Raw genomic sequence first — 26,649 nt, forward strand, 5'->3', positions numbered from 1 at the left:
TCCGTACATATAACTTGAGATTTTTCAGCCTCCTTACTTGCAAAAGTTCCAGTGTTAAGTTAACCAGATTTGAGCACCCTTCTATGTGGGTAATCCTTAACAAGCATTTGGGGGCTTTAAATATCTTGAGCATTGTAGATATGTTCTACCAGTCCACATGATTAATAGATTTAGGCAATAGCTCTATCAAATCAACCTCCGTGCAAATCCACGAACATGCATCAGCCTTCCCAAACTACTGCACTATTAGTTTCATTCACATAGGTCTTGCCCTAATCCAACAAATTAGAAAACTCAATTGATAGTGGAAACCTGACACGATCAATTTTTGCCAAATCAAAACTGTAACACCAAGATTAGACACAAGTAATGAATCCAGCAATATTCCAAGAACCTTGAGAACTCTATGGGAAGTATGCAATGCAGAAAATAGAAGTGATAGGCAGTGATATCCAAGGCAAGAATAACATTCCAAGAATTTATCATTCTTGTTACTCCAATGATGCTTGCACCATTTTCGAAAATCTAGCTCCAAAGGCATTTTTCTCAAGAAATATATGATTATCCCCCACTTCTATAAAGGTTGCTTCTTTCAACAAAAGTAGGAATCTAATCATGGAAACAAGCAGATCAAAAACACTATCACATTCATGTGTATCTGCATACATGGTTCTCAGTCAATCTACTACTTCATCATAATCCATCCGTTCATCGAGATGTTCTTCCAAGAACAGGGTTTGTATTTCCCTTTCTGTGTGCCGTCATCATATGAGTGGACTAACTCAGCTTCTTAATCCTACCTATTGCAATCCACCATGTCCCTTAACCCAGTGTCACCTTCATGGTCAATGAAAAGGTCATGACTCTTTCACAAATAGTGAAGCTAGGGTTTAGAGACATGATGTTTCATTATGCCAATTAGGTAAATTACGGATTGTGGGCTTGTCATGATGGGCCAGCCACAAGATTTGTTGCTGTAATTGGTCACTCCTCAAAACACCCCCTCCTGTCACAACACAAATTGCTAACATAGACCTAAAGGGCAATATGAGAATCAGAGGCCAAGCAATGGGTGAGAAACAACAACCTTGAGGAAGGATCAATTGCCAATCCAACATATATTTGGGAAAGTAGGTTAATCAAAGGTGATATCAAATGTAATCTAACGCATTATGAAGTGAAATTGGGGAAGAGATCAATCAAGGATTATTGATAAGTGAGGAGATTTCAGTGTAACTGGCTAGAGTTCCAACTCAGTTTTGTTGTTCAGTATACCGATGATTCTTTTTATGTTTTGTAACCACAGTTTTCCATCTTGGATTTTGCTCTGTGGTTCCTTAGAAATTAGAATATGCTCTAGGCCAATGGTTATTTGTACTAGGAAGTTGGCCCTATCCTTTTGTCCATTGAGACTCCCTGTTTAGTTTTTTAAAGCATGCACAGCATAAATAAACATGTGGGTCTCTAGCCTAAGGAACTCAAATTCAGCATTTTTGGATTTGACAGTGTCACCTGTGGCTGGGAATCTGACTTATGCAAATGTCTTAAATATGTACAACTAAAAAAAATATTAATATAGATAGCGACAACTTACAACAGGTACAATAAAAGTTAGTGTTAAATACAACAGGAGATGCAAATAAAGGTGTCTTATCCAGCTATATATTCTGCATCCCCACCCATAAAAATTATCCTCTTCCCGGATTTCATATTGAAAGGCCAGATAGGGGCATACATTGTGAACTTTATATGCAAATGAGTAATATATACAGTAAAATAAGAACACTTAAGGCATCTAAAGCTTGAACAGAACCTTGAATGTTAGTCTTTTTGTAGCAGTTAGCTGCATCCACATATGCTGATGCTCCCTCGTGCTTACTTTCCAGCTGTAAGGAATAGCAACATTAAAACCATGTTTGACACCAAAGTTAGGAAATAAAACTTTCAAAATTTCAAGTCAATAAGATAGACATTTTGCTAGGCAAACCTTTAAATGACAATTTGCTAGCTTGATATATGTTGATCCAGCTTTGTCCCCTGTGACATGCAAATAGTTCTCTGCATCAACATTCTTCTAAGGCATACATCCATGAACATTTAAATCATCTTCCTTTACTTTATTATTATTATTTTTTAATGAAATCTCCGTTAGCATATAAAACAAGCGAAATTATTACATGATTGATTTGACTCTCCCCTCCAGATTCCCCGCAATAGACTTAACCGAGGGTGCTATGCTATATGCACATTCCCTTACTTGATATACTAAAAAAACAATTATTAATGGGAATATCATAGATCAATAAATATTTCTGCAGCTCAAGCATTAGAAGCACTCTCAGTTTGGAGATGTGAAATCGTGGGACCCTTATGGAGTACTTGGATTCAAAAGCTGCCGCAGAAAGTCAATGATAATCAATAAGATTAAATTCTAAAAAATGTGAAATGGCCAGTTTCTTTATTGATGGATCATTCATGACATTGTCACACTACACTTCTATTCGCAATAGATCAAAAATTTAACAAAAGAGAATCAATTCACACCTGAATAAAATTTGTTAGTGTAACACACCTAAAAACACCTTTAATAATAGTTAATAAAACAATATTAAATAACCAAAGGTCACGAGTATAAAATGCATGTCTATTCAAATAGGTGACCATTCTATGTATATTTATACACTTGGATTCAAAAGCTGCCGCAGAAAGTCAATGATAATCAATAAGATTAAATTCTGGAAAATGTGAAATGGCCAGCTTCCTTATTGATGGATCTTTCTTGCCATTGACACACTTCACTTCTATTCACCATAGATCAAAAACTTAACAAAGAGAATCAATTCACACCTGAATAAAATTTGTTAGTGTAACACACCTAAATACACCTTTAATAATAATAGTTATAACAAAACAATATCAAATAACCAAAGGTTACATGTCTAAAATGCATGTCTATTCACATAGGTGACCATTCCATGTATATTTATACGCTTGTACACGTTTTTTTTCCATGTGTCATATCTTTATATTCCATATGAGGAGCATACATGTTTTGGTCCTCGGGGGACTGCTCAGACTCAACAATGAGGCTTGAAGCCATTACAAGTTACAACAAAGCTCATCATGTCACTTGCAGGAAGTGAATCTAGGTAGGGAGGAAAATAATCATTTCTCCCTATCACCAGAGATAAACCCAATTGACATACACTTGCAAATGCTATTGTAATCATCTATTATCATTATATATTCAATACAATGTTTTTATTTGTATGGATACATCTAGGCTATCCTATTTATTTCAGATATTCAACATATGAACCAATTTGGTTCATTACATTGGTATTGCTTGGGAAAATATTGTGGAGATTCTTCCCCATACCTTTGGTCACTTAATTTTCAGAGATTCTTTAACCTCGACCTTTGGCCATTTTCGATTACAGCTGACTTAAAACCAAAATTTTTACAAGCCACCAAGAAAGAAACATTGTTGGTCAAATTGCATTTCCCATGGCAATAAAACTGCTTCTGACCTGAATTATAACATAGGAAGAATTGTAATTTGTCAGCAATTCACCACTGCGCACTATTACCCAACCAAATACATGGGTGACCCTAGGAGCAATGTCACATGGTTCGGGTTCGAGTTCGGGTTCAGCAATGATTAGGTTCGGTTTGAGTTCGAATGTTTTGATGAGGTTCGCCATTAGGTTCGTCTATATATATATATATATATATATATAATGAATTATAGGATAAAATAGTAAGAAATTAACATCAGTAAACATCAAAAATGCTATCACGGACATGGAAACTGCAAGGATAAATTACAAGCTTGAGTTGTGACATGAAGTTATGAGTTTTGATCTATGGACTTGGTCAATGGCTATGAGGTTCGATGAGGTTCGCCGAACCTCAAATTTTTTTTAAGGTTCGCCAAAATTCAAACCTCAAGGTTAAAGTTCGACGAACCTTGTGACATAGCCTAGGAGGACATTTTTCTCTTACATTGCAGCTTGCCAGCCAGTAGCCCTACCATAATCCGCAGATAGCCAGCCTCAGATGCCTCTCATCCATGATCCAGTCACTGTATTCATTGATCTGGCCTACTCATCTGATGAAAGTGGGTCATCTATTGAGATGTACTTTAACCATTTTTGCATTCAAGTTTTTTCATTTAATGTTTAAGGCATTCTAGTATGGATCACAGGTCAAAATTGAATTATAGACCACTACTGGTTGTGTACTTGTTCCTCTACTTCACCTTGGTGGTTATCCTGTGTCTATAGTCCAGCAAGACCTTCCTTAAGATTTTTCTTTCACTGTCTAAAAGAAGCACAAATGGGAGGCTCTGATGGTGGTAGCGCTCCAGGTTATTCATACTCAACTTGTTAGCATTCCCATATATCCATTATCCCATCTTTTGATTGGTTGTTGCTAATCACTCATATTGGTTCACTATTGGCCTTGTCCTATGAGAAGGGGTTGAATATACCTAAAGTTGATGTCATTGTAACAAGATGAAGAGCATGAGTCAAATGTTAAAACGCAAAAGAATGGCAAGGGATGTAAAGCGAGTAAAAGCCAATATTAGCTTGAGCTCTACCCCCTGTTATATAACTACTCATCCTTAAAGAGTACCCATGCATATCACCCCTATCAAAGTAAATGAAACTCTTTGTAAACATCCCAACCTCAATGAAGTGATAAATTGCCCATCATTAAAGAGTGATTGTAAGGTTATTATTGATAAATCCATAAAGCTTGTTAAGCAAATCATAACAAAGCAAGAAAAGAAAGGGAAAATATTGAGAGCTTGGAAAAACAAAGGCGAGTGAAGGTAACTCAAGCAGCTAAGCACTCCCTCTACAAAGGCATAGTTGCACGGTTGACATATAATCTGCCTATTTTATTGAAGAAACCCTAGCCAAAATCAAATGAATATGCATTACTATTGTGAATTTTTTGATATGTATACTGTTGTTGTGTGGTTTTTTGATATATTGGAAACCCTGGCCAAAAAATTGCCCTAGTTGATTACATCCTTTTGATGTTGACATAATCTTTAGGACATTAGACTCACAAGTGTGGGCTAATTGAGGACTGTTTTTTTGTTATTTCATTCATTTGACCATCTTTGGCTGTCAATTTGTGATCTGTCCACCTTGTATCATGGATTTTATTCATTTTTAGGACTTTTGGACTAATTTAGAGCAAACAAAGGGTATTCAATTTCCCTTAAATAAATGTCACACTTAGATCATTATGCTTGCTCATTAGTGACCTATTATCTCTAGTGGACAATGGAAGCCTCATAGAGCGACTTGTCTTGGGTGGATCTTGGATGTGATGTGATCCCTTTTCTTGGATGTTTATGGTGGATCTTGGATGTTGCTTGGTGAAGTAAGTTGGTTTATTTGCTTTATCTTGGTATTATGTTCCATATGATGTATGTTTTTGTGCTAGTATTTGTTTCATCATCCCATATTGAGCTAAACCCTTCCTCCAAGTATTTGGGGAACAAAGATAGGTTTCCCTTTCCCTTAACCATCCGAAAAATTGAAAACCTAAACTGCAAATCCTAAAGTAACTTTATTTATCCTAGTTTGTTTGTTTGAATTTGGAAATACCCCAAAAGAAACACATGATTGGTTTGTATCTTGGACTACATTTGCACTAGATTGATAAGGCACTAGTTTTTATCATTTGGGGCATTCCTTTTCTTTTTTTATTTTCAAAAAATAAAACCCTAAATTCATTTTTCCTCTGTTTTATGGTAAGTTAGGGTTAACTGAAATCTAGTGTTATTAGGATTTAATGACTCATTGATGTATGCCTTAGGGTTAGGGTTTGTTTAAAAGTGCATTACAAAAGTTAATTCAAAGTTTTTCGGCCATTTTTAAGGTTGACGTCATTCTTTACTTCTTGTTATTGACTATTCTAACCATCAAAATTTGTTGTAAATTTTCCCTTAATTTACTTTTTAATTTAACCTTCATTCCATGTCATTTTTATAAACTTTTAACAACCAAATTTGTTGTTGTAAACTTTGGTTTTGCTGCTATTTGCTCCCCAAAAACCCTAGTTATAGCAGCCTTGAGTTTTTCTTAGTTTGGTGTGTTCGGGTAACCTATTTGAGACTCCCTAGTCTAAATCCTAGCCTTTAGATTAACCACAAGCCCCTTGAACACAAACCTTGACTTTACTCACTCATCCACTGCAAACCTTAGTTTGTCATATCCTAATCTAGTGGATATTTTTATTACAAAATCCCTAGGGGTCTCTTAGCTTAAGATCCCTGGGTTGCTTGATTCCTTGGCCCTACCAAAGAAGCCCCCCTTATGTTGGATTGTGTCCTCACTAAAAGAGGGGAGTAGTTACTCAGACGACAATGGTAACACTCATATGTGTTGCACATTGTCTAGGTCACCTAGTGAGGCTAATATTCCTTTGGTCACTTAATTTTCATTCTATGATCTTGGCCTTTGGCCACTGTTCATTAGATTTGGCTTATAACCAAAAAATTTACAAGCTGACGAGAAATAAACATTGTTGGTCAAATATCATTACCCATGGCAACAAAACTGCTTGTGGCCACAATTATAACACAAGAAGAATTGCAATTTGCCAACAATTTACTAGTAGGCACAAAGAAAGAACGAATTAATACAAGATGTTTAAACTCCCACTCCATTATCACCAGCCTAGATTCATCTTAATTTTGGATTTACCAAGTGTCACGAGGGATTAAATCTCTTGAGGTGAAAACCTCTTTTAAAGTGAAAAGAGATTTGATCCCACTCAACACTTGGTAGATCTAGAGTTAAGATGGATCTAGGTTGATTTTATTTTATTTTTATTTTTATGTAATTTGACAGCGTCAAAATGCTTAACAAGACAAGATAGGACAGGACATTACAACATCTCTTCCATATTGAACTGGAGAGCGCCTTTCAACACAATCACCAACATATTCATTAAGGACGCCATCGCAATAAAAATTTTGAAATCCAAGGTTAACATTTCCGAAAATAAAAACACTACACATCTATATCTTCAATTGTCAATTGAGATACATCTTTTGTGGCTTTTTTTTACTTGCCTACCTCCTCCAACTCTACTTCAACTGGATCAAAAGTTGCAACTGCTTCCCTCTGCTATTTTCGCTTGTTCCAAGTCATCCATTGCTTTTGTGAGGCTTTCTTCAACTTCAACCGATTTTGCTACTAATTTTGATTCACCTTACTCATGAGAAGCAAGTTCCATTTTTAAGCTTTGCAACAAAGGCTCTACAATTTGAAGCTTTGAGTTCAGAGTTTTAGCAAAAGGAAGGTGTTGTTGTAGCGTCTCAAGTTCCTCCTTTTCAATATTCATTACCTTATCTCTTTCCTCAACCTCTCGCTCTTTGGCCATTGAAGCAGCCAATCGATGTTCCTCTGCCTCTTGGTGTGTAGCGTGAGCCATATCTAAAGAGCCCTTTGTTGCAATCAGCTCTAGGGTGAACTCATCAACCATTTTCTTTGTTTTTTTAGATGCATATAAGGCCTCATCTGCCTTTTTGATCGCAACATCTCTAGCCTTCATCAAATGCAAGTATTCTTCTTTCATGTTTTCTAATTCATTCTTTGCAGCTTGCAATTTTGCAACAATTGTTGCATGCCTCCCCTTTGCAACTTCCAATTGTGTCTTCCTCACAACACTTACTTCATTTGTCACATCTTTCTCCATCTCCTCAACTGTCAACCTTGCAAGTTCAAATTCTTGTGTTGCTTGATGTTCTATAGTCTATGCTTTCTCCAAATTCACTATTAAATCATCTATGAGCTTCCTTGTGCTCCAACTCCTTCAGAACTTGCGCCTTTGCATCTTATGCTACATTAAGTTGTTTCTTTAACTCAAGGCGATTTTTTTGCAACCTATGAAGCTCGGCGTCAACAAATTCATGTTTCTCCATGTTCAAATAATTTTATGCTTTCCAATCAACTATTCCTCCAGACATGGTAATTACCTCTTTGACTGATTAAAACGACATTGCAATGTCTATTTCAACCATGTTTATGATCACAGTCTCTTTTGCATGATCATGCCAAGGAAGACCATTTTTCTATTTTTCAGACAGCACAATACTCTCTATGTTTGAGAAACACTTAGTTGAGCAATAACTAGCTCAATGTTATCCACTCTGCCACTCTTTATTTTATTCAAGGAAATGGATGGCTTAGCACTTTCCATCAAAAAAAATTGGACCTCAGTAACAATCTCTTCAATTTTAAGTTGTCTAGTGGCACCCATATCTATAATATCATGGTTGATAGTTTCAACTCCATCAGATGAATTGGTGATAGAGCCAGGATCAGTATCCATATTCTGAGATCCATTGATCATTACCTACTTCAAAGACACCTTTTCAAACCCTTTGCTTGCATCTAATGGCAATACAAAGCTTGTTTCTGATACTCCCAAAGTATTCCTTTCTGATGACGACGAAACGTCAAGCACTAACGGCAACCCAACATCTATTTCATTTATGTAGCTTTCTTGAGAAGGTAAAGAAGGCACAGTGGTCTCGACTCTCAACCCCTTCCATATCCTTTCCTAACAAAGATATTTCGTGTTCAATTGAAGGAGCAGGACCTCCAATATCATTTAGATTATCAGTTGCCCTCAAGCTTAAAATAGCTTTGGTTTCGAGTTCATCTTTCATCACTATTTCTTATTGAGCAATTATAGGTTGGAGTTGTTGCACGTACATTACAGAGCCACCAGTGTATCCACCACTAAGAATTGTGTCTATTTTTTAATATAAATTTGCCATTGGGGAGACCAACTGCAAAATATGTTGCTTCTACTCCTCCATGGGTTGGAACACCTAGATGTTTGCTTGAGTTCTTCAAGGCTCACATCTTCTACATGAAACTCCTCAGATCTTTGTTGAAACTCAGGTCTCATGTCTTGAATGCAAGATCATTCAGACATTTGATATAACCCATTATCAAGATGGATCGAGTGTTCCACCAAAGCACCCTCTGGAATATTTTGAAACTCTTTTGACTGAGATTGGATTGGGCTACAGTCTTCTACAGAAGGCCCCCAAAAGTTGATTGCCAATGATATGCATCCACTCCTTGCTATTAAGATGAAGACATGCATGAGATTTATTGTTGTTCAAAGGTTTTGGCACCAATACGTTCAAATTTGGCCTCCCTTGCTTGATTTATGCGGGCAACCGTTTGACTCTTGTTAGAAGGTGTTAGTAATGTAAAATAATCACGGTGTGCCCTTGCCCATGTTCTAGCCTGTTCTATCCTTTTTGTTAGGTTCTTGTTACAATCTTCAAATTTTTGCCAAAACTCTATGGACTCCTCTCCCAATGGGGAAACTAATTCCTTAAATAAACCATCCAGGCAAGAGAGCCAACTCTGATACCACTATAATATCCCTTAGGGGAAATTTACCCTTAGGGTTTGAAAGAGCACATGACAAGATTTGTATTTTAACTAGTATCACAATATTCTTTCAAAACAAAGATAATATTAAATTGCAATAAGCAGTGTAACCAATATTTAATTTCACCAACTCATACATATGAAGCCAATCAAATAGTACATAATGTGTTACAAACTTACAATCCCATAGTCCTTCCAATTTAACACATAATTGCTATCAAACCCTACTGTCCTAATACTCTTGGTCTGACCTTACAACCTGATCCGTTAATGAAAAAGGTATTATAGACTATGTGAATTTGCTTATGTTACATAGTGCAACGGATCGAAAAGATTGTGAATAACATAAAGTTTAAACACATTAACAACTTGAAAACACATCAACACAGCCAAATACTACCCACGTGCTTAATCTGATCTCTTCATTTCTTAACTTTATTTTGCGCGACTTAATCCTAACCGTCTATCTCCCTCACTCTCATTCGTTGATCTGACTAATCCAATGATTGTGCTTCACTGCTCTAATACCACTTTCATCTACATTTGAAGACTTTAATCCGGAGGCAAAATTGAATCCATTTTGGATCACTCCTCCCCACTGGAAGCTTTTGGTCCCCCAAAAGTTGGTTTTAGCTGTCGGGTAAGTGAGGATAAATTTACTTCACTTTTCCAATCTCTATCCATCGTGCTTTACTTAAATTTGTACCTTTGAGTCCAACTCGAAGATACTCAACATTTCCTTGTCTCGAAGTCCTTATCCTCTTGTCAAGAACTGTGTCCTCCTGTAGCTCATTGAGATACTTAGACAAAAGATCTTCAATGGAAGGTAGCTGACCTTGCTCTTCGGGATCTTCAATCAATGAAGGCTCATACAATCACAAGTTTTCAACATTTACGACGGAATAGATTTGCATATAAGTTGGTAGATCTAGGCGAAAAGCATTTTCACCAATTTTGTCAAGTATTTTGAAAGGACCATATCTAATTGGTTTCAACTTTTTACCTTCCCCTTGCAATCTTTCTTTGCTGATGTACAACCAAACTTGATCACCAACTTGAAAACTATGCTCAACTCGATGCTTGTCATGTCGTGCCTTATACTTTGCTTGGCTTCTTTCCAGTTGTTCCTATACTACCTGGTGAATTTCCTGGATTTGTTCAATGAACTTGGTTGCTTTGTCCACATCATTGTGTCCATCAACTACTATGTCTTTACCAAAGACAAAATCCAAGGGAGACTTTGGTATAAAACCAAAACAAGTCTCAAAAGGAGATCTCTAAGTAGAAGAATGTTTTGCATGGTTGTAAGCATGTTGCACATAACACAAATGCTCATCCCAAAGTTTGGGATGCTTGCTGCAATATCCTTGAAGCAACTGTATCACTGTCCTATTGACCACTTCTGTCTGACCATCTGTTTGCGGATGAAATGTCGTGCTCTTCTTTAACTTTGTGTCCATTAACTCCCATAGGCTTGACCAAAATTTCCCGACAAATCGAGAATCTCGATAGGATATAGTAGAAGTGGGTAACCCAAAATGAACCCATACATTTTGAAGAAAAACTTTGCAGTTTGTTCAGTTGTGACCTGTTTATTACATGGTGTCAAAATACACATCTTACTGAACTTATCCACAACTACATACAAATAATCATGAATCTTTCTAGACTTTGGCAATCCCCCAACAAAATCCATGGAAACACTTTCCCAGGGACGAGAAGGAATTGAAAGTGGAGTATACAAGCATAATTTTCTATTACTTGGCTTGCTTGTAGCACACATAGTACATCCTTTAATATATCTAGAAATTGTCTCATTCATTCGTGGCCAATAGTAGAATCTTTGTAATTGTGCAACTATTTTACTTACACCAAAATGACATGATATGAGAGAAGTATGTGCTTCTCGAATTATATTAACTCTTTTAGTTTGTGGAATGCATAACTTTCCCAAATGATATAAGAGTTTGTCCTTTATGAAATAATCCAATTCTTCTACCTGCTTGCCATGACTTAAAGTTGCATATACATCCTTAAAATCTGTGTCTTGAGCATATTGTTCAATGTAACTTTCAATGTATTGTGGATGCATTTATAATTGGTCTTGATAACATGTCTGCAACCTTATTATGTATGCCATTCCTATATCTGATAACAAGATGAAATTGATGTAGAAAACCCATCCACCTATAATGTCGTCACTGTTGCAATTTAGTTTGTGAGTGTAAATATTGAAGTGGTTGATGATCTGTGTGTATGATTGTTTATTTACCCATTATGTAACATTTCCACTTTTTAACACTCTGAACTAATGCATACAATTCCTTATCATATGTAGGATAGTTAACCACTGCTAATGTGAATGTCTCAGAATGAAAGCATATAGGCTTTCTATGTTGCATCATCACTGCCCCCATGGCATATTCACTTGCATCTGTCTCAATCTCAAATGGATGCTGAAGATCTGGCAGTGCTAGTACTGGGATTGTACTGATCCTTTCTTTCAATGTGTCGAAGGCTTTCTGTTGTTTGCCTCCCCACTGAAACACCTGTTTCACACTTGTCAAAGCATGTAAAGGAGCTGCAATCAAAGAAAAGTTAGCAATAAACTTTCTCCAATATTGTGTTGCCCTTAAGAAACTTCTAACTTTTGGCCAATTTACAATGACTTCGACCTTAGAGGGATCTATCTTCAATTCACCACCCCCTACAATATAACCCAAATAATTCAAAGATGTTCTACCAAATTCACATTTTGACAGTTTTACATAGAGATTTTCTCTTTTCAAAACATCTAAAATCTGCTTTACATGCTTTACATGTTCATCCCATGTTCTACTGAAAACAAGAATATCATCTAAATAGACTATTACAAAATCATCAATGAATGGTCTAAATACATCATTCATGACTCGCATGAATGTAGTTGGAGCGTTAGTTAAGCCAAAAGGCATAACCATCCATTCATAGAGTCCTTGCTTCGTTTTGAAAGCAGTCTTCCATACATCTTGTTCTGCAACTCTAATCTGATGGTAGCCGCTTCGCAAGTCCAATTTAGAGAAGTAAACTGCATCTTTTAACTGATCTAACAAATCATCAATATGAGGAAGAGGATAACGATTCTTTATTGTGATTTTATTTAATGCTCTAAAATCAATGCACATTCTCCACGAACCATCTTTCTTTCGCACTAACACAATAGGTGATCCGCACGGTGATGTGCTTGGTCGAATAAACCCTTGATCGAGCAACTCCTGTACCTGCTTCTTTATCTCTACATTCTCTAGAGCTGATAACCTGTACATTCCAATGTTGGGTAGTGGAGCATCTTGCTGCAAATAAATCACGTGTTCTATCTCTCGCTTGGGTGGAAGCCCTTTAGGCTCTTGAAACAGAATATCATAATCGGAAACAATTTTAACCAGATCTGCTTTCTGTTTAGGATTACAACCTTGGAATACATCGAATTTATCAATATCCTTTGCTTTTACAATCAGAAGTAAAAATTGTTTACTGAATTTACAATTCTTTTCATCTGTCCTGAATTTATGAGAGAAATTATCTTTGAGTTTATGAGCGCTCACAATATATTTAGTTCCATCCTTAGTGAGTTGATACTTATTTTCAGTTCGATAAAAGATAGCATTTCTATCGTACAAGTATGGACTTCCTAATACAATTCCACATATGTCCAATGGGACTATGTCTAACTCAACCTCATCTACAAACTTTGACCCAATTGCAAAACGAAGTTTATATTGTTTCGTAACTTGTAGCTTAATTTTATTACACACCCAACCTAATAGATATGGCTTTTTATGAGGTTTTGTTTCTAGACCCAACTTCTTTACAATTGCTTCAGAAATCAAATTAACTTGTGACTCACTATCAAATAATGTATCAATTTTAGTATGCTTGAAAATGACTCTAATATGAAATAGCTCATTTCTTTTCCTCTCATCATTATCATTATCAACAAAATGCGAAGTACTTGTAGATGCTTTAGAATCTTTACCTTTTATACCTGTAGTTGTAATCGTTGTCTCGTCACCTGAATCTGATCCCAAGTCCTTTTGAATAGCAACAGCATTCTTTCGCTCTTTACTCCCAAACTTCTTAGGCTTCAATTCCGGATGCAATGACCAGCAGTGTGCCTCATCGTGTCCTTCCTTCTTACAATGAGTGCATGAAGGTTTATCCTTCACAGTGTTTGTTTTCTTCTCCTTCCATTTAAGTTTCTTCTTGCCTTTATTCTTGCTTTCAATAGGTTTGGATCATTTCCCAACATCTTGGGTTACATTTTTGCCTCTAGCTTCTAGATGAGTTGCTTGAACCGATACATCCTCTAAGCTAGTTGGATTAAACATAAGTATGGTATGCCTCAAATAACTATGAAGACCACCTATGTACTTCAACAATGTCTCTGGTGAGTCCAATGATATGCCTAATGTTAAAGCTCTCTTACGGAATTCCCGAGTATAACTTTGAACACTTTGACCTTTTAATTGACGTAGTGTTTGCCAACTCATCATTGCTTATTGCATATAAGCCAAAGGATAAAATTGCTTTTTAATAACAAAAACAAATTCATTCCAAGTTGAAATGATTTTACCATGCTTTTGGAGATCTGCTTATGGCTTGCCTTCCCACCATACAAGTGCAGTTCCTCCAAGTCGAAGGCTAGCATGCTGGATCTGCTTTCTTTTAGAAACAGCTTTCTGCACCCTGCAATACACTTCAATTTGTCTTATCTAATTATAGCTTTTCAACGTTAAGTTCTCCATCATAAATTGGCAAATCAAATTTTACATCTAATTTGGTCAAAGAGGATTTCTTCTTCTTCTTCTTAGAAGGACTAGATTTATGAGAAGAAGAGGATGATGGTGATGATGGAGGAGATGGTGGAGGAAGCATTCCTCCCTTTCCCTTATCTTCTTGATCTTTAGGTGATGAAGTGCCTTCATCTTTGTTCTTCTTAAACTCGCGATACATCTCTTCCACCATTGCACGTATTGTCATGAAACTATCCAAGAATTGAGATTCTGACCCAAGTGGAGTTTCATCTGCCATCCTTCTTTGTGAAAAGACCCTTCCAATCTCTAGATTCGCCTCAACAAGTTCACCTTCACCTCGTCCGAGCCTCAACCTAGTAAGCATTCAAATCTCCACACAAACTTGTCAAACCTTAAAAACCTTGTAGCTTTGATACCACTTGATCCGTTAATGAAAAAGGTATTATAGACTATGTGTGAATTTGCTTATGTTACTTAGTGCAACGGATAGAAAAGATTGTGAATAACATAAACACATAAACAACTTGAAAACACATTCAAACACATCAACACAGCCAAATTTAATAAAGGAGTTCACTAGACTTTCTGGCTATGTCTCCTAGTCCTTCCGCTTCCAGTGTTGACCTCTTTATTTTGTCTTCAAATTGTTGTTACAGATATGAGCTTAGAAACAGAGTCTCAAATAAGAAAATGAACATCACCACTGCGTTCAGCTCGAGATTTCGAGTCAAACGAGTATAAACTCGACCATATTTGGCCATTGTGACCTCCAAACCCCCTGGAATGGTCCAAAACCACCTCTGTCCCTGCAAAACCACCCTCTGTTTGGCAAAAACCGCCTCGGCCTACATAAAACCACCTCAGACTGCGCATTGGTGGAAGGGCAGGTTCGGCCCCTTCAATGGTTTATTAAAAAACTGGTGGCTTGGTTAACCAAGTCCCACTCTTCGGCATCTTGGTTCTATTTTGGTGATATGGTATTGATATACCATATGTAGTTGCAATCTGCGGTGAATGTGGGATAATGCGATAACATAAAATCAAAGGATCGGCGGTCGTGGGGTTGACCCCAACCGTCCGGCCTTTTTGCGGTTGAGATCCCGACACCAAAATAAATACAAGTTTATCATATCTATTACCAAATCTCCACCGTCGATCTGTCCCGCATGATCCAACGGATATCGCATCGTCTGCTCACCAACTAACCCGGACGATTTCACCGTCGATGTGATTCGTCCAATCGAACGGCTATCGCGCAATCTCGTGCAGATTCTTGCACGACCGATATCAGATCGAGAGCGCGCAAGAAAAGTGGTTTTCTCGTGCTACGTGTCGCACGCTAAGGTTAATCGCGTGAATTTTAGAAATACCATTTCCAGCCTTTAGGGCGCGCGAGATACCGTTTACCACTTGCCAAATACTACCCACGTGCTTAATCTGATCTCTTCATTTCTTAACTTTATTTTGCACGACTTAATCCTAGCTGTCTATCTCCCTCACTCTTGTTCGTTGATCTGACTGATCCAACGACTGTGCTTCACTGCTTTGATACCACTTTCACTTGCATTTGAAGACTTCGATACGGAGGCAAAACTGAATCCATTTTGGATCACAACCATCCTTAGTGATCAGCTGGATTTGTTGCCTCTTTGCTACCACAATCCAATCAGCCAGACTTCATTTGCTATAGATTATGCCACATATTGCCTTAGAGAATGTTATAAAGGTGAGTCGTTGCTCCAGCAAACCTTGAACCAACTTATGTTGTCCCAAACAGACCTTCAATGCCAAAATTGTTACCTACACAAACCCATTGCCCTCAATAGAAGTTTGTTTTGACTAGGTATGAGCCGCTGCCATTAAGACCCTTCACAGGTAGTCGCTACCACAACAAAGTTTATTCAAGCCTTTTTCTTACCTCAAGAAACTTCGCTACCAAGGGTTTAACCTTATAAACAATTGTGCTACCACAGGAAAAACTCCCTGAAGGTGGGCACTGCCTCAGGTAGGGTTTCAAAGGCAATTTCGCTACCCAAACTTCACTTGTTGTCCCTCGACACAGATTTGTTGCCTCAAATCTAGCCCAAACTTTGTTGCCTCGGGACTGAAGCTACCAATCCTAGCTTTGCCAAAAGAGGTGATGTATTCCTGCAGATTAGTCTCAGAAACTAATGCGCTAGAATAGATAGGTACTTGAAGATGGTCATTGCTTCGAATAATGTTTAAATGATTATTTGCTTCCCGTAATTGCTTACAAAGCCTTGTTGCTAAAGATTTAGTCCCAAAAACCCTTGCCACTGATTGTGCGACAGAACCCTTGTTGCCACAGATAAATAGATGACACCTCAGAAATTACGCTAAGTAAGAAGAGAGAGGGATTGGCTAGGGTGGAACCTTTCACCACCAAAACCAACTAGAGAAAAGGGATCTTAAAACCCTCAAGTGTTGCAACTCAGAAATAAGAAAGATCAATAGTCCACAGTAAAATGATTCTCCGCTCTGCTTTTTACAAATTCCCTTTGGGGTCTTTCCTCCTAATTTTAATTTGAGGGGCTAACAAGTTTCCCTTCATTTTGCCCCAACTTTGGCTCTTACCACAAGTTTTCCTCCAATTTCCCCAAAATATCCAATGTCACCCTAATAACATCAAATAATGTGTTTCCCCTTTACAGATGACATTACACCCCAAAAGTCTGGGAAATTTAGGGAGCACACCCACCCCCCCCCCGTGGAGGAGGCATCCACTATGAAAATTCCTTAAACCCGGGAATTCCTATTGCAACACTGATGACATTTCTTCTACTTGTTAGATTTACATGAACAAGATATTTACAGTTTCTTACGGCAAACATCGAAATACATACACTGCAGCCTAAACCATTTAAATAATATGCCGACACAAGAAACTAAACAATAGAGAAAGATACACACAAATGACACAATTATTTTTGGACAAATGTCCCCGAAAAACTCAATGCGAAAAAACCAGTGCAGCAGATCTGAGGGTTTTTATTATTAAGCTGAAGAATTTCTGAATACAACTTTTGGATGCCTTCCCGGCAATCCAATTACAGAGAATATCACTTGGCAAAAGAAATTAGTGAGATTACCTCACTCTACACTGCAAGTCCCAGCTGATCCGGTAGATGAACCAACAAGTCCCCGGCTACTTTTGCGTTGCCCCTACGTGGGCCCTGCGTCAGCCTCTAAAGCCCTGCGTAAGCTCAACTGGGAATCCATATGCCCTCAGAAGCTTTTTCCAGCCCTCCCGCTCAGAAACATTAGCCTCCTTACCAAACTCGGACTTCTACGCTGGAGGCCTCTGCGTGGGGCATGCGTGAGGCCTTCCTGGCTCTACGTCACCCTCTCTGTCCTCTGCGCTGCCTCCTCTATGTGTCTCTCTGCCTCTCTGCTGAGTATTCTTGGCACCGGAGAAGATCCTCCAGCCAAAACTCCCTCTACCCCTCATTGCGTGATCACTACAAATCACTGCACTACTTTTAGCTTCAGCAATTCGATCTAACTCATCAGCTCTTTGTGTGTTTTCCAAATGACCCTTAAGCCTCCTTAAATAATCTTCTCGTTGACATTCAACGGCCTAGATTAGAAGCTAATCAATGGCTAAGATCATTTTTGCTTTATCCTTGTCTTCTTCTAGAAGTTACACACACAATTAGATTAATACCCATTAATTATTTTAATTTCCTAAGTTTAGAGTTATGGTCCCATTAAAAATAATTAATTATTTTAATAAAACTGTCTCTGTGTGGAATTTCCCAAAACGCTTTCTGGGTTCTTTGGAATACATGTACCCAAGCCTCCCTGCAAAATTTGAGACTTAGATCACATCTGATGCTACCGAAAATCAACACTCCCTCTTATCGAGGAAGCTTCACCCTGACTTCATAACATTGTCCTCTGCGTTGTTGATGTCTAACATGTTATCCACCAACTACTGCGTTGCTGTTGTAACTGTACCGCTGCTGACACTGGCACTGTCAACATTGCATCCGTACTACAGCTGCCTCTGAATTTCTGCATCTATGTTGTTGCTGGCACTACCACTGCCAACAGCTCCTACACTGTAAACTGGTGTTGCTACTGCATCAACAACGGAAAAACATCCCAAATTACTAAACAGGTGTTCAGCATAGATGCATCTCGATGTTGAAGATCTAATGTTGCTAGTCCCACGCTACCCTTCTGAAGCCACTGCATTGTTGTTGTCACTGCACTGTACCTCCCTACACTGCTACAACTTTGCACTATGCTGCTCAGACTTGGCGTTCTAGCCACTACATCTGTCGCTCCAACACTCCTCTGCACCCTCTGACACTTGGTCCATCCTGCTACTACTAATCTGGCACTCGTAGCAAGGAATTGATCGGAGAGGTGGGCCCCTAAAGGATCATGCCCATTTGTAACTCTTTCGAACTACAGCTCCAAATCAGCCACCTCCCTCCTGGAGGTATCTCGGCTATCCTGGCAAACTCCTCCTCAATCTTCGCGGGTGCAACCTTCAGATCATGCTTCTCATCTTTGTCCTTCTTCCTGAGAGGACATAGTGTTGCGTAGTGACCCATTTCACCACACCTGAAACATTTGATCTTCGAGACGTCCTTCTTCCGCCTCCATTGCGCCTGCTACCCCTTCGATGCAAGGGTTTCATTCTCATCCCCTCCTTGGGCTTCAACCCACTATTGTTTCTTTCGTCAAGCTTACACTTGGCCAAGTCTTTCCTCAGCTCCTCTTGAGAGCTGCCCACATCTCATCCCAATTTGGCAAAGTCGCCCTACCTAGGAATCTCTGGACAAAGACTTGCCACTCATCTGAGACAGAATTGAGGGTCAGTCTAACCAACTCGGACCCTTGAGGTGTAGACCCCACAGCTGCTAACTCATCACAAGTCTCCTGAAGCTTCGTGAGGAACGGATCTATGTGCTCCCCCTTCTGCATCTGTGCAAATCTCAGTTTTTGCTCTAAGTGCATCTTCCATTGCTCGGAAGATCCCTGATACAGTGTAGACAACGCATCCCACATCTCCTTAGCAGTCCCTCTAATAATGATGTGACAGACCACGTGATCCTTTATGCTATCAAGGATCATCCTCTTGGCCTTCGCCATTTTTGTTCGATACTTCTTCAACGGATCTAGATCTGCAGGCAGTCACCACGCTGTCGACATAGGTCTTGAGAGAATGCTCATCTAGAAGGAATGACATCCTTGCCTTCCAGATTACGTAGTTGGATACCCCATCCAACTTATCCTAATCTCTCAGCCCACTGGTTGCCATCTCTGCCACGAAAATGTAGGTCTTGTAGGTTTTAACCCCGTACAGAAATTATCTGCATACGAATTCTAAAACACAGAAAATAAACAATAGCGAGAGCATAACACATAAAACAAATATACGCAGAGATTTTCCCCTGGATCCCAAAACCGAAACTACCAGCTTGATTTTTCATTATGTTCCTTTCAATGTTACAATACGTATATATACATGTCCAAGCATCCAATACCATGGACCGAAAATCATCGCACCCAAATCCATGTGCGAAAACCATGCACAAAACCATAGGTAGGTCTGCCCACCTAATATAGGGTCCAAAAAAAAATCCCTGACCGTCCGCCCCCCTCAAATCCCCTGTACAAGGGGGGTTGTCGCCCCCCCCCCCCTCTAACCCCCTGGGTAACTAGGTAGGCTAGTCATGGAAAGAATATAACACAACCCAACATTCTCCCACTTGTTGTCTTCTTTCCACAAGGGGCCACAAGAGAGCTTAGTCATTTATCCAACCCTGCAACACCCATTGTTTCTCTACACCAAGAGAACTTCTCAGAGCTCATAGATTTTGTCAATGCATCTGCAGTATTCTTCAAAGTGTCCACCTTTACCAGCAACACCTTTTTGTCTTCTATCATATCCCTCACAAAGTGATACTGAACATCAATGTGCTTTGTCTTTGAATGGTAAGCAGGGTTCTTTGCTAAGAAAATTGCACTTTGGCTATCACAATCTATTCTTATAACACCCTGTACTAACCCAATACTTGAACAGAATCTCTGCAACCAAACTACTTCCTTGTTTGCATGAGTGGTTGCCATGTATTTTGCTTCTGTAGTTGATAATGCCACTACAGATTGTTTCTTACTCATCCAACTGACTGTACCTCCAAATACGTTAAACACATACCCATTTGTAGATCTTCTCTGATCCAGATCTCTAACCCAGTGTGCATCAACAAAGCCATGAATATCAAAAACTTTGTCCAATCCTGGTCTTCCTTGGTAGCACAAACCATAATCACTAGTGCCACGCAAATACCTGAAGACCCGCTTCATTGTTGTCCAATGCTCCTTCCCTGGTTTTGACATAAACCTGCTCAATACTCCCACTGCATATGCAATGTCTGGTCTAGTACAGACCATCGCATACATCAAGCTACCCACTGCACTTGCATATGGAACACGGGACATGTCCTCTTCCTCTTCTTGTGTCTTGGGACACTGTTCAGCAGATAACTTTACACCTACAAGAATAGGAACCTTCACCGATTTACTATCCTACATATTAAACCTCTGCAGTATTCTCACATACTTCCTCTGGTTTAACTAGAGCTCCTCTTTGCCCGATCTCTTTTAATTTCCATCCCCAAACTATAGTTTGCAGCACCAAGATCTTTCATGTCAAATTTGGAGGACAATTGGGTCTTTAAATCTAGATAATTTCTTTGTCATTTCCAACCAGCAGCATATCATCCACATACAAGACCAAATAAATAACATAGTCACCAATTAATTTAAAATACACACAGTGATCTGCTTTGCTTCTGGTGAAGTCAAGTCTCCGTATAAATGTATTAAATTTCTGATACCACACCCTTGGTAACTATTTTAACCATACAAAGACTTCTTTAACTTGCATACCAGTTCTTTCTTACCCTTCACCGCAAAGCCTTTACGTTGCTTCACGTAGATCCCTTCTTCCAAATCCCCGTAAGAAATGTTGTCTTCACATCCATCTGTTCCACCTCAAAATCAAAAGCAGCAGCAACATATAAAAGTAATCTAATAGAAACTACCTTGGCAACAAAAGAGAAAATATCACCAAAATCAATTCCTGACACCTAGGAATAACCTTTTGCTACCAACCGAGCTTTGTATTTCTCCACCTTTCCTTCTGCATTTGTCTTCTTCTTGAACACCCATTTGCTACCAATGGATTTCCTTCCAGCCAGCAACTCCACCAGATCCCAAGCCTCATTTTTGTGCAAAGATGCCACTTCATCAACCATGGCCTCTTTCCAAAGTTCGCCATCCTCTGAATCCACTGCTTCCTTCACAATTGTGGGATCATCATCAATAATAGATAAAGCAAAATTTAAACATAAAGCAGATGAATTATACCTTTCTGGTTGCCTTCTTTCTCGAACTAATCTTCTCACAACCGAAGTTTGTGGCTCTTCATCTTTTGATTCCTCTTCTGCTGTAGACTCTGATTCTTCCTCCTTAAGCTCAAACTCTATCTTCTCAGGTTCCTTTGGTTGGACTTCAAGTTTAATAACATCTTTCACCTCTCTGAACACCACATCTCGACTATACACAATGTTCCTTGTTACTGGGTTCCAAAGCTTATAAGCCTTTAAACCATCCTTATACCCAATAAAGATGCACTTTTCAGATTTACTATCCAACTTTGTTCTTTTTTCCTTTGGAACATGTACATATGCATCACATCCAAATACCGTTAGATGTGAAAGAGAGGGTTTCTTACCAGTCCACACCTCTTGTGGAGTCTTATCCTCCAACGCTGATGAAGGTGATCTATTGACCAGGTAACATGTTGTCTCCACTACCTCTCCCCAGAATTCTCGTCCTAACCCGGCACCATTGAACATGCTTCTTTCCCTTTCCATCGACGTCTTGTTCATTCTTTTTGCAACTCCATTTTGCTCAGGTGTGTATGGAGTAGTCTTATGTCATGCTATACCACACTTTTTACAGAATTCTTCAAATTCCTTCTTGCAAAACTCTCCACCCTTATCTGTCCTCAGCACTTTTATCTTCTTCTCTATCTAGTTTTCCACCAGAGCCTTAAATTCTTTAAACCTGTTAAAGACTTCAAATTTCTTCTTGAGGAAATATATCCATGTATTCCTTGAGAATTCATCTATAAATGATACATAGTACACAGACTTACCCAGTGATGGAACCTTCACAGGTCCAAACACATCATTGTGCACAAACTCTAATATCGGTTTCGTCCTCTTACCACCAGAGGGGAAACTCACCCGATTCTGCTTCCCATATACACAATTTTCACAGAAACCAAAATCCAGAAACCTATTAGTCATACCTACTACCATACCTTTACCATAAAGTATTCGAATGCCCTTCTCTCCAATATGTCCAAGCCTTTGATGCCAAAGCATGGTCTTTTCTCCGGAGACCACTAGATTTTCTGCTCCACTTTCAAGAACCACAAAATTGTTGCACCCATCAACAACAGTGCTACCTTGCAGCTTGTACAGAGTTCCAATCCAAACTCCCCGCATCAATACCAATGCTCCCCGAAACATCTTACAGATATCCTTCTTGAACACTGTTTTTATACCTACATCATCCAGCTTGCTTACAGAAATCAGATTTTTGGCCAATGCAGGAATATGTAGAACACACGGAAGTGTTCTAATCATTCCACCTTGCAAATTCAACTTAACTTTTCCGCGACCAAAGATTTTAGTCTTCCTGTCATCCCCCAAGAAGACATCACCACCATCATATTTCTCATACTCACAGGACCACTCTCTATGGGGAGTGAAGTGAAAGGATGCACCTAAGTCAATCAACCATGCCTCGTGATCTACATGTGTACTTGAAGAAGCCAAATACACATCCCCACCTTCATCTGAGGTGGTTTTCGCCTCTGCAAAAGGAGCATCATCCCTTTCCTTTGTCATGAGCTTTAGATTTACAGTCCCTTTCAGTGTTGATAATATCGGTATCGGGAAAATATCGGCGAGGGTCCGAAAAATATCTTATCGGAAATATCGGCAAAAATATCGGCAAAATATCGGCAAGCATAAAAAATGCATAATATATTATTTTTTTCAGATTTCTAAACATATAAAGCAATAACAACATGAACTAAACACATTGGCACATAAATATGAAGAAGGCATTGATATATATGATGTCAAATAAAATGATACATCAAACTTCAAAGGCGATACCAAATCCTGCTGATGGCAGACCATGTGATAGCTAAGTGTTTGAAATTTGAATTACTATAGGTCAATGTGGTCCCATCGCTAAGAAATATTGCCCTGTACGTTTAGAAGTTTATTTCATCTAGATTCTATCATTCTACATTACTGGGAAAAATGCAACAGCAGAGGGTTTATTATATTTTGTTGTGTAATCTTCATTTTGATTATGTTGGTAAATTCTCTGGTCATAGTTACAAACTTACAACATTTCTCCAATATCATTGATTTATGAAGTTCTCATCATGTAGTCCTTGTTATTGTTATGATGCCGAGACTATATCATTCCTTCATTATCAGTTTGTTGAAGCTTTAGTATTGTTTCTCCTTATAGAGTGTAATATTGCTCCTTATGTCGAGACAGTGGGATATAGATCCATCATCCGAGTCTCACTGTGGTCTATTCATGATCTGTTTAATAGTTTATAATTGCCTGTGGAAAACCCTTTGTAGCCCCGCGGGAAAACCTGAAGAGTTTATCATAATAGAGTCATCCAGTTTGATAAAGTCACCTGTGACAGTTATTATTTACAATGAGATAAAGCAAGATAAAGTGCAAGGTGATAATTAAAATTATAATACACAACCTAACTAATTCCACTCGGAACTTAAGGACTCAGGCTCATGAGTTCTACTACTTGTGTTTCTACTGCACATGCATTGATATCTTCTTAAAATTGTTTCCCTTGTTGCCATAAAGGATGGAGTATAATAAAGGATAAATATTGATGACAGCCACAGAATGATAAATCTCCTTCAGAAGCTCTTATGTCAGATACGTAACAATACAGCGGCAGCCTCCTCACTATTTCTGATGCAACCAACTGTGAATCAGTGAATATAATCATATTATACGATATACATAATACATATATCTATTCCCTCACAAACGAATATACTATTTCAAGTTTTAACAGACCTATCATCTCACTGTTATTTAGCGCTGTAGCAGACCCATCTTACTGTTATTTAGTGTTGTAGCAGACTTATTAACTCTGTTTATAAGGGATCGTATCATTGGAGTCCACAGTATTTTCCTTGAAGGGGTTGTGTAACATTTGCGTTGAGTATAAATGAATCAATGATAAAAGTTTAAAACACAGTGAAGACCAGCATTTGTAAACCAGTTACCAGCGTTTGTATATAACTAAACGCAGCGGCACTGAACAGTGAAGACGATGACACGATGTCGGGACTCGGATTCATACCTTTGAAGTTTTCTTGGCAGCCAAACGGGAAACCCTCCTTCGCAGCGTTCCGTCTCACTCTCCAGCTCTCACGAAAAACTGAAAAACCATTTTATAATTCGTCGATACAACCTAACCGACGATATTTACCCTCGTCTCGCGATTTTTACCAAAATATCGCCGAAATTTCATATTTCTCGCGCGAAATTCAAAAGTTGAAAATATCGCGATTTTTCGGGGGCGATATTTCGGCCCGCCGAAAATATCGCGATATTTGCGAATATCGCCGATATTTCGGCGATATTATCAACACTGGTCCCTTTTGTAGTGCCCTTCCTTTCTACATTTCCCCTTTTGTAGTGCCCTTCCTTTCCGCATTTCCAGCACTCCTTTACCGGTTTTCCTGGAGATTTAGATCTCCCACTCGATGACTTATTTTTGTTTCTGTTCTGGGACCTTCCTCGTACAGAGAAGGCATCACCATTCTAGCTATCCATATTTTTCCATCTCATCTCCTCCGTCAATAAGGATGAAACTATTTCATCAAACTGCAAGGCAGTTGCATTGCTACCTATTGCAATAACTAGAATATCCCACGAATCTGGTAGAGAACACAACAAACTAATGCACTTATCTTCATCTCAAATTTTAATATCAACAGATAATAACTGACTTACCATAGTATTAAATGCGTTTAGATGCTCTGTCACCGAGTCTCCATCTTTCATCCTTGGGTTATACAACTTTTTTCTATAGGAACAGTTTATTCACCAGAGACTTAGATTGATACAAAGTCCCTAACTTGTCCCACAAAGCCTTAGCCATAGCTTCCCCTGATACATTCAACAATACTGAATCTGAGGCACATAATCGCATTGTGCTCTTTGCCTTCCGATCCAACTTCCATTCTTCATCAGACACCCCCATTGGTTTAGTACCCGGATCTACTGCGATCCACTGATCTTTATCTCCCAACAAATCCTCCATCTTGAGTTTCCATAACTCAAAACTCTGACCATTGAATTTCTCGAACTCTATCTTTCCACTGCTCGCCATATTCTTTCACCAACAGAATCGATCCTGCAGATCTCCCACTTAACAGGGTCTACCACAGGCCCGAGCAAAACCCCTCAGCAACAAAGACGTCCCCTTGAAGCCAAAACAGCTCTAATACCAAATGTAGGTTTTAACCCCGTACAGAAATTACCTACATACGAATTCTAAAACATAGAAAATAAACAATAGCGAGAGCATAACACATAAAACAAATATACAGAGATATTTTCCCCTGGATCCCAAAACCAAGACTACCAGTTTTATTTTTCATTATGTTCCTTTCAATGTTACAATACATATACATACATGCCGAAGCATCCAATACCATGGACCGAAAACCATCGCGCCCAAAACCATGTGCGAAAACCATGCACAAAACCATAGGTAGGTCCGCCCACCTAATATAGGGTCCAAAAAAATTCCTTGGGGCGCTGCCGCCCCCCCAGTGACGCCCCTGCGGCACAATAAAGGAGGGGCTCAACCCCCCATCTAACCCCCGATTAACTAGGTAGGCTAGTCGTGGAAAGAATATAACACAACCCAACAAAAATGCTCCTCTATTTCTTACTGTTGCTGATCAGCCAACAAGAAAACGGACTTCTTGGCGGGAAGTCTACTGAGGAAACATTTCCTCACTATGCTTCTCCTCTCTCTTCTGGGGTCTTGCTCTTAGCTCCTCTTGCTTGAGAGTTGCCCACATCTCATACTAATTCGACAAAGTCGCCCTACCCAAGATACTCTGGAGTCTAGACAAAGACTTGCCACTCATCTGAGACAGAATTGAGGGTCAGTCTAACCAACTCGGACCCTTGAGGTGTAGACCCCATAGTATGCTTCTCCTCTCTCTTCTGGGGTCTTGCTCTTAGCTCCTCTTGCTTGAGAGTTGCCCACATCTCATACTAAT

At 38.9% G+C, this 26,649-nt stretch overlaps 1 protein-coding gene across 2 annotated transcripts in view; it reads right to left on the reverse strand.

Moving 5' to 3' along the window:
- LOC149172412 (alpha-soluble NSF attachment protein 2-like) overlaps positions 1–26,649 on the reverse strand; it is a 104,197-nt gene that overhangs the window by 68,954 nt on the left and 8,594 nt on the right. For both annotated transcript variants that reach the window (XM_089424313.1, XM_089424312.1), the window contains 2 exons: positions 1,988–2,037; positions 1,814–1,886 (listed from right to left, as the gene is read on the reverse strand). In XM_089424313.1, the coding sequence (XP_089280439.1) occupies positions 1,814–1,886; positions 1,988–2,037 (123 nt within the window). The remainder of the gene's footprint in view (positions 1–1,813; positions 1,887–1,987; positions 2,038–26,649) is intronic.

This window comes from Pinus tabuliformis, chromosome 4_2 (genome assembly GCF_031772625.1).
Source record: "Pinus tabuliformis cultivar Carrire ecotype Pingquan chromosome 4_2, CPIR1, whole genome shotgun sequence".
Taxonomy (NCBI): Eukaryota; Viridiplantae; Streptophyta; class Pinopsida; order Pinales; family Pinaceae; genus Pinus; species Pinus tabuliformis.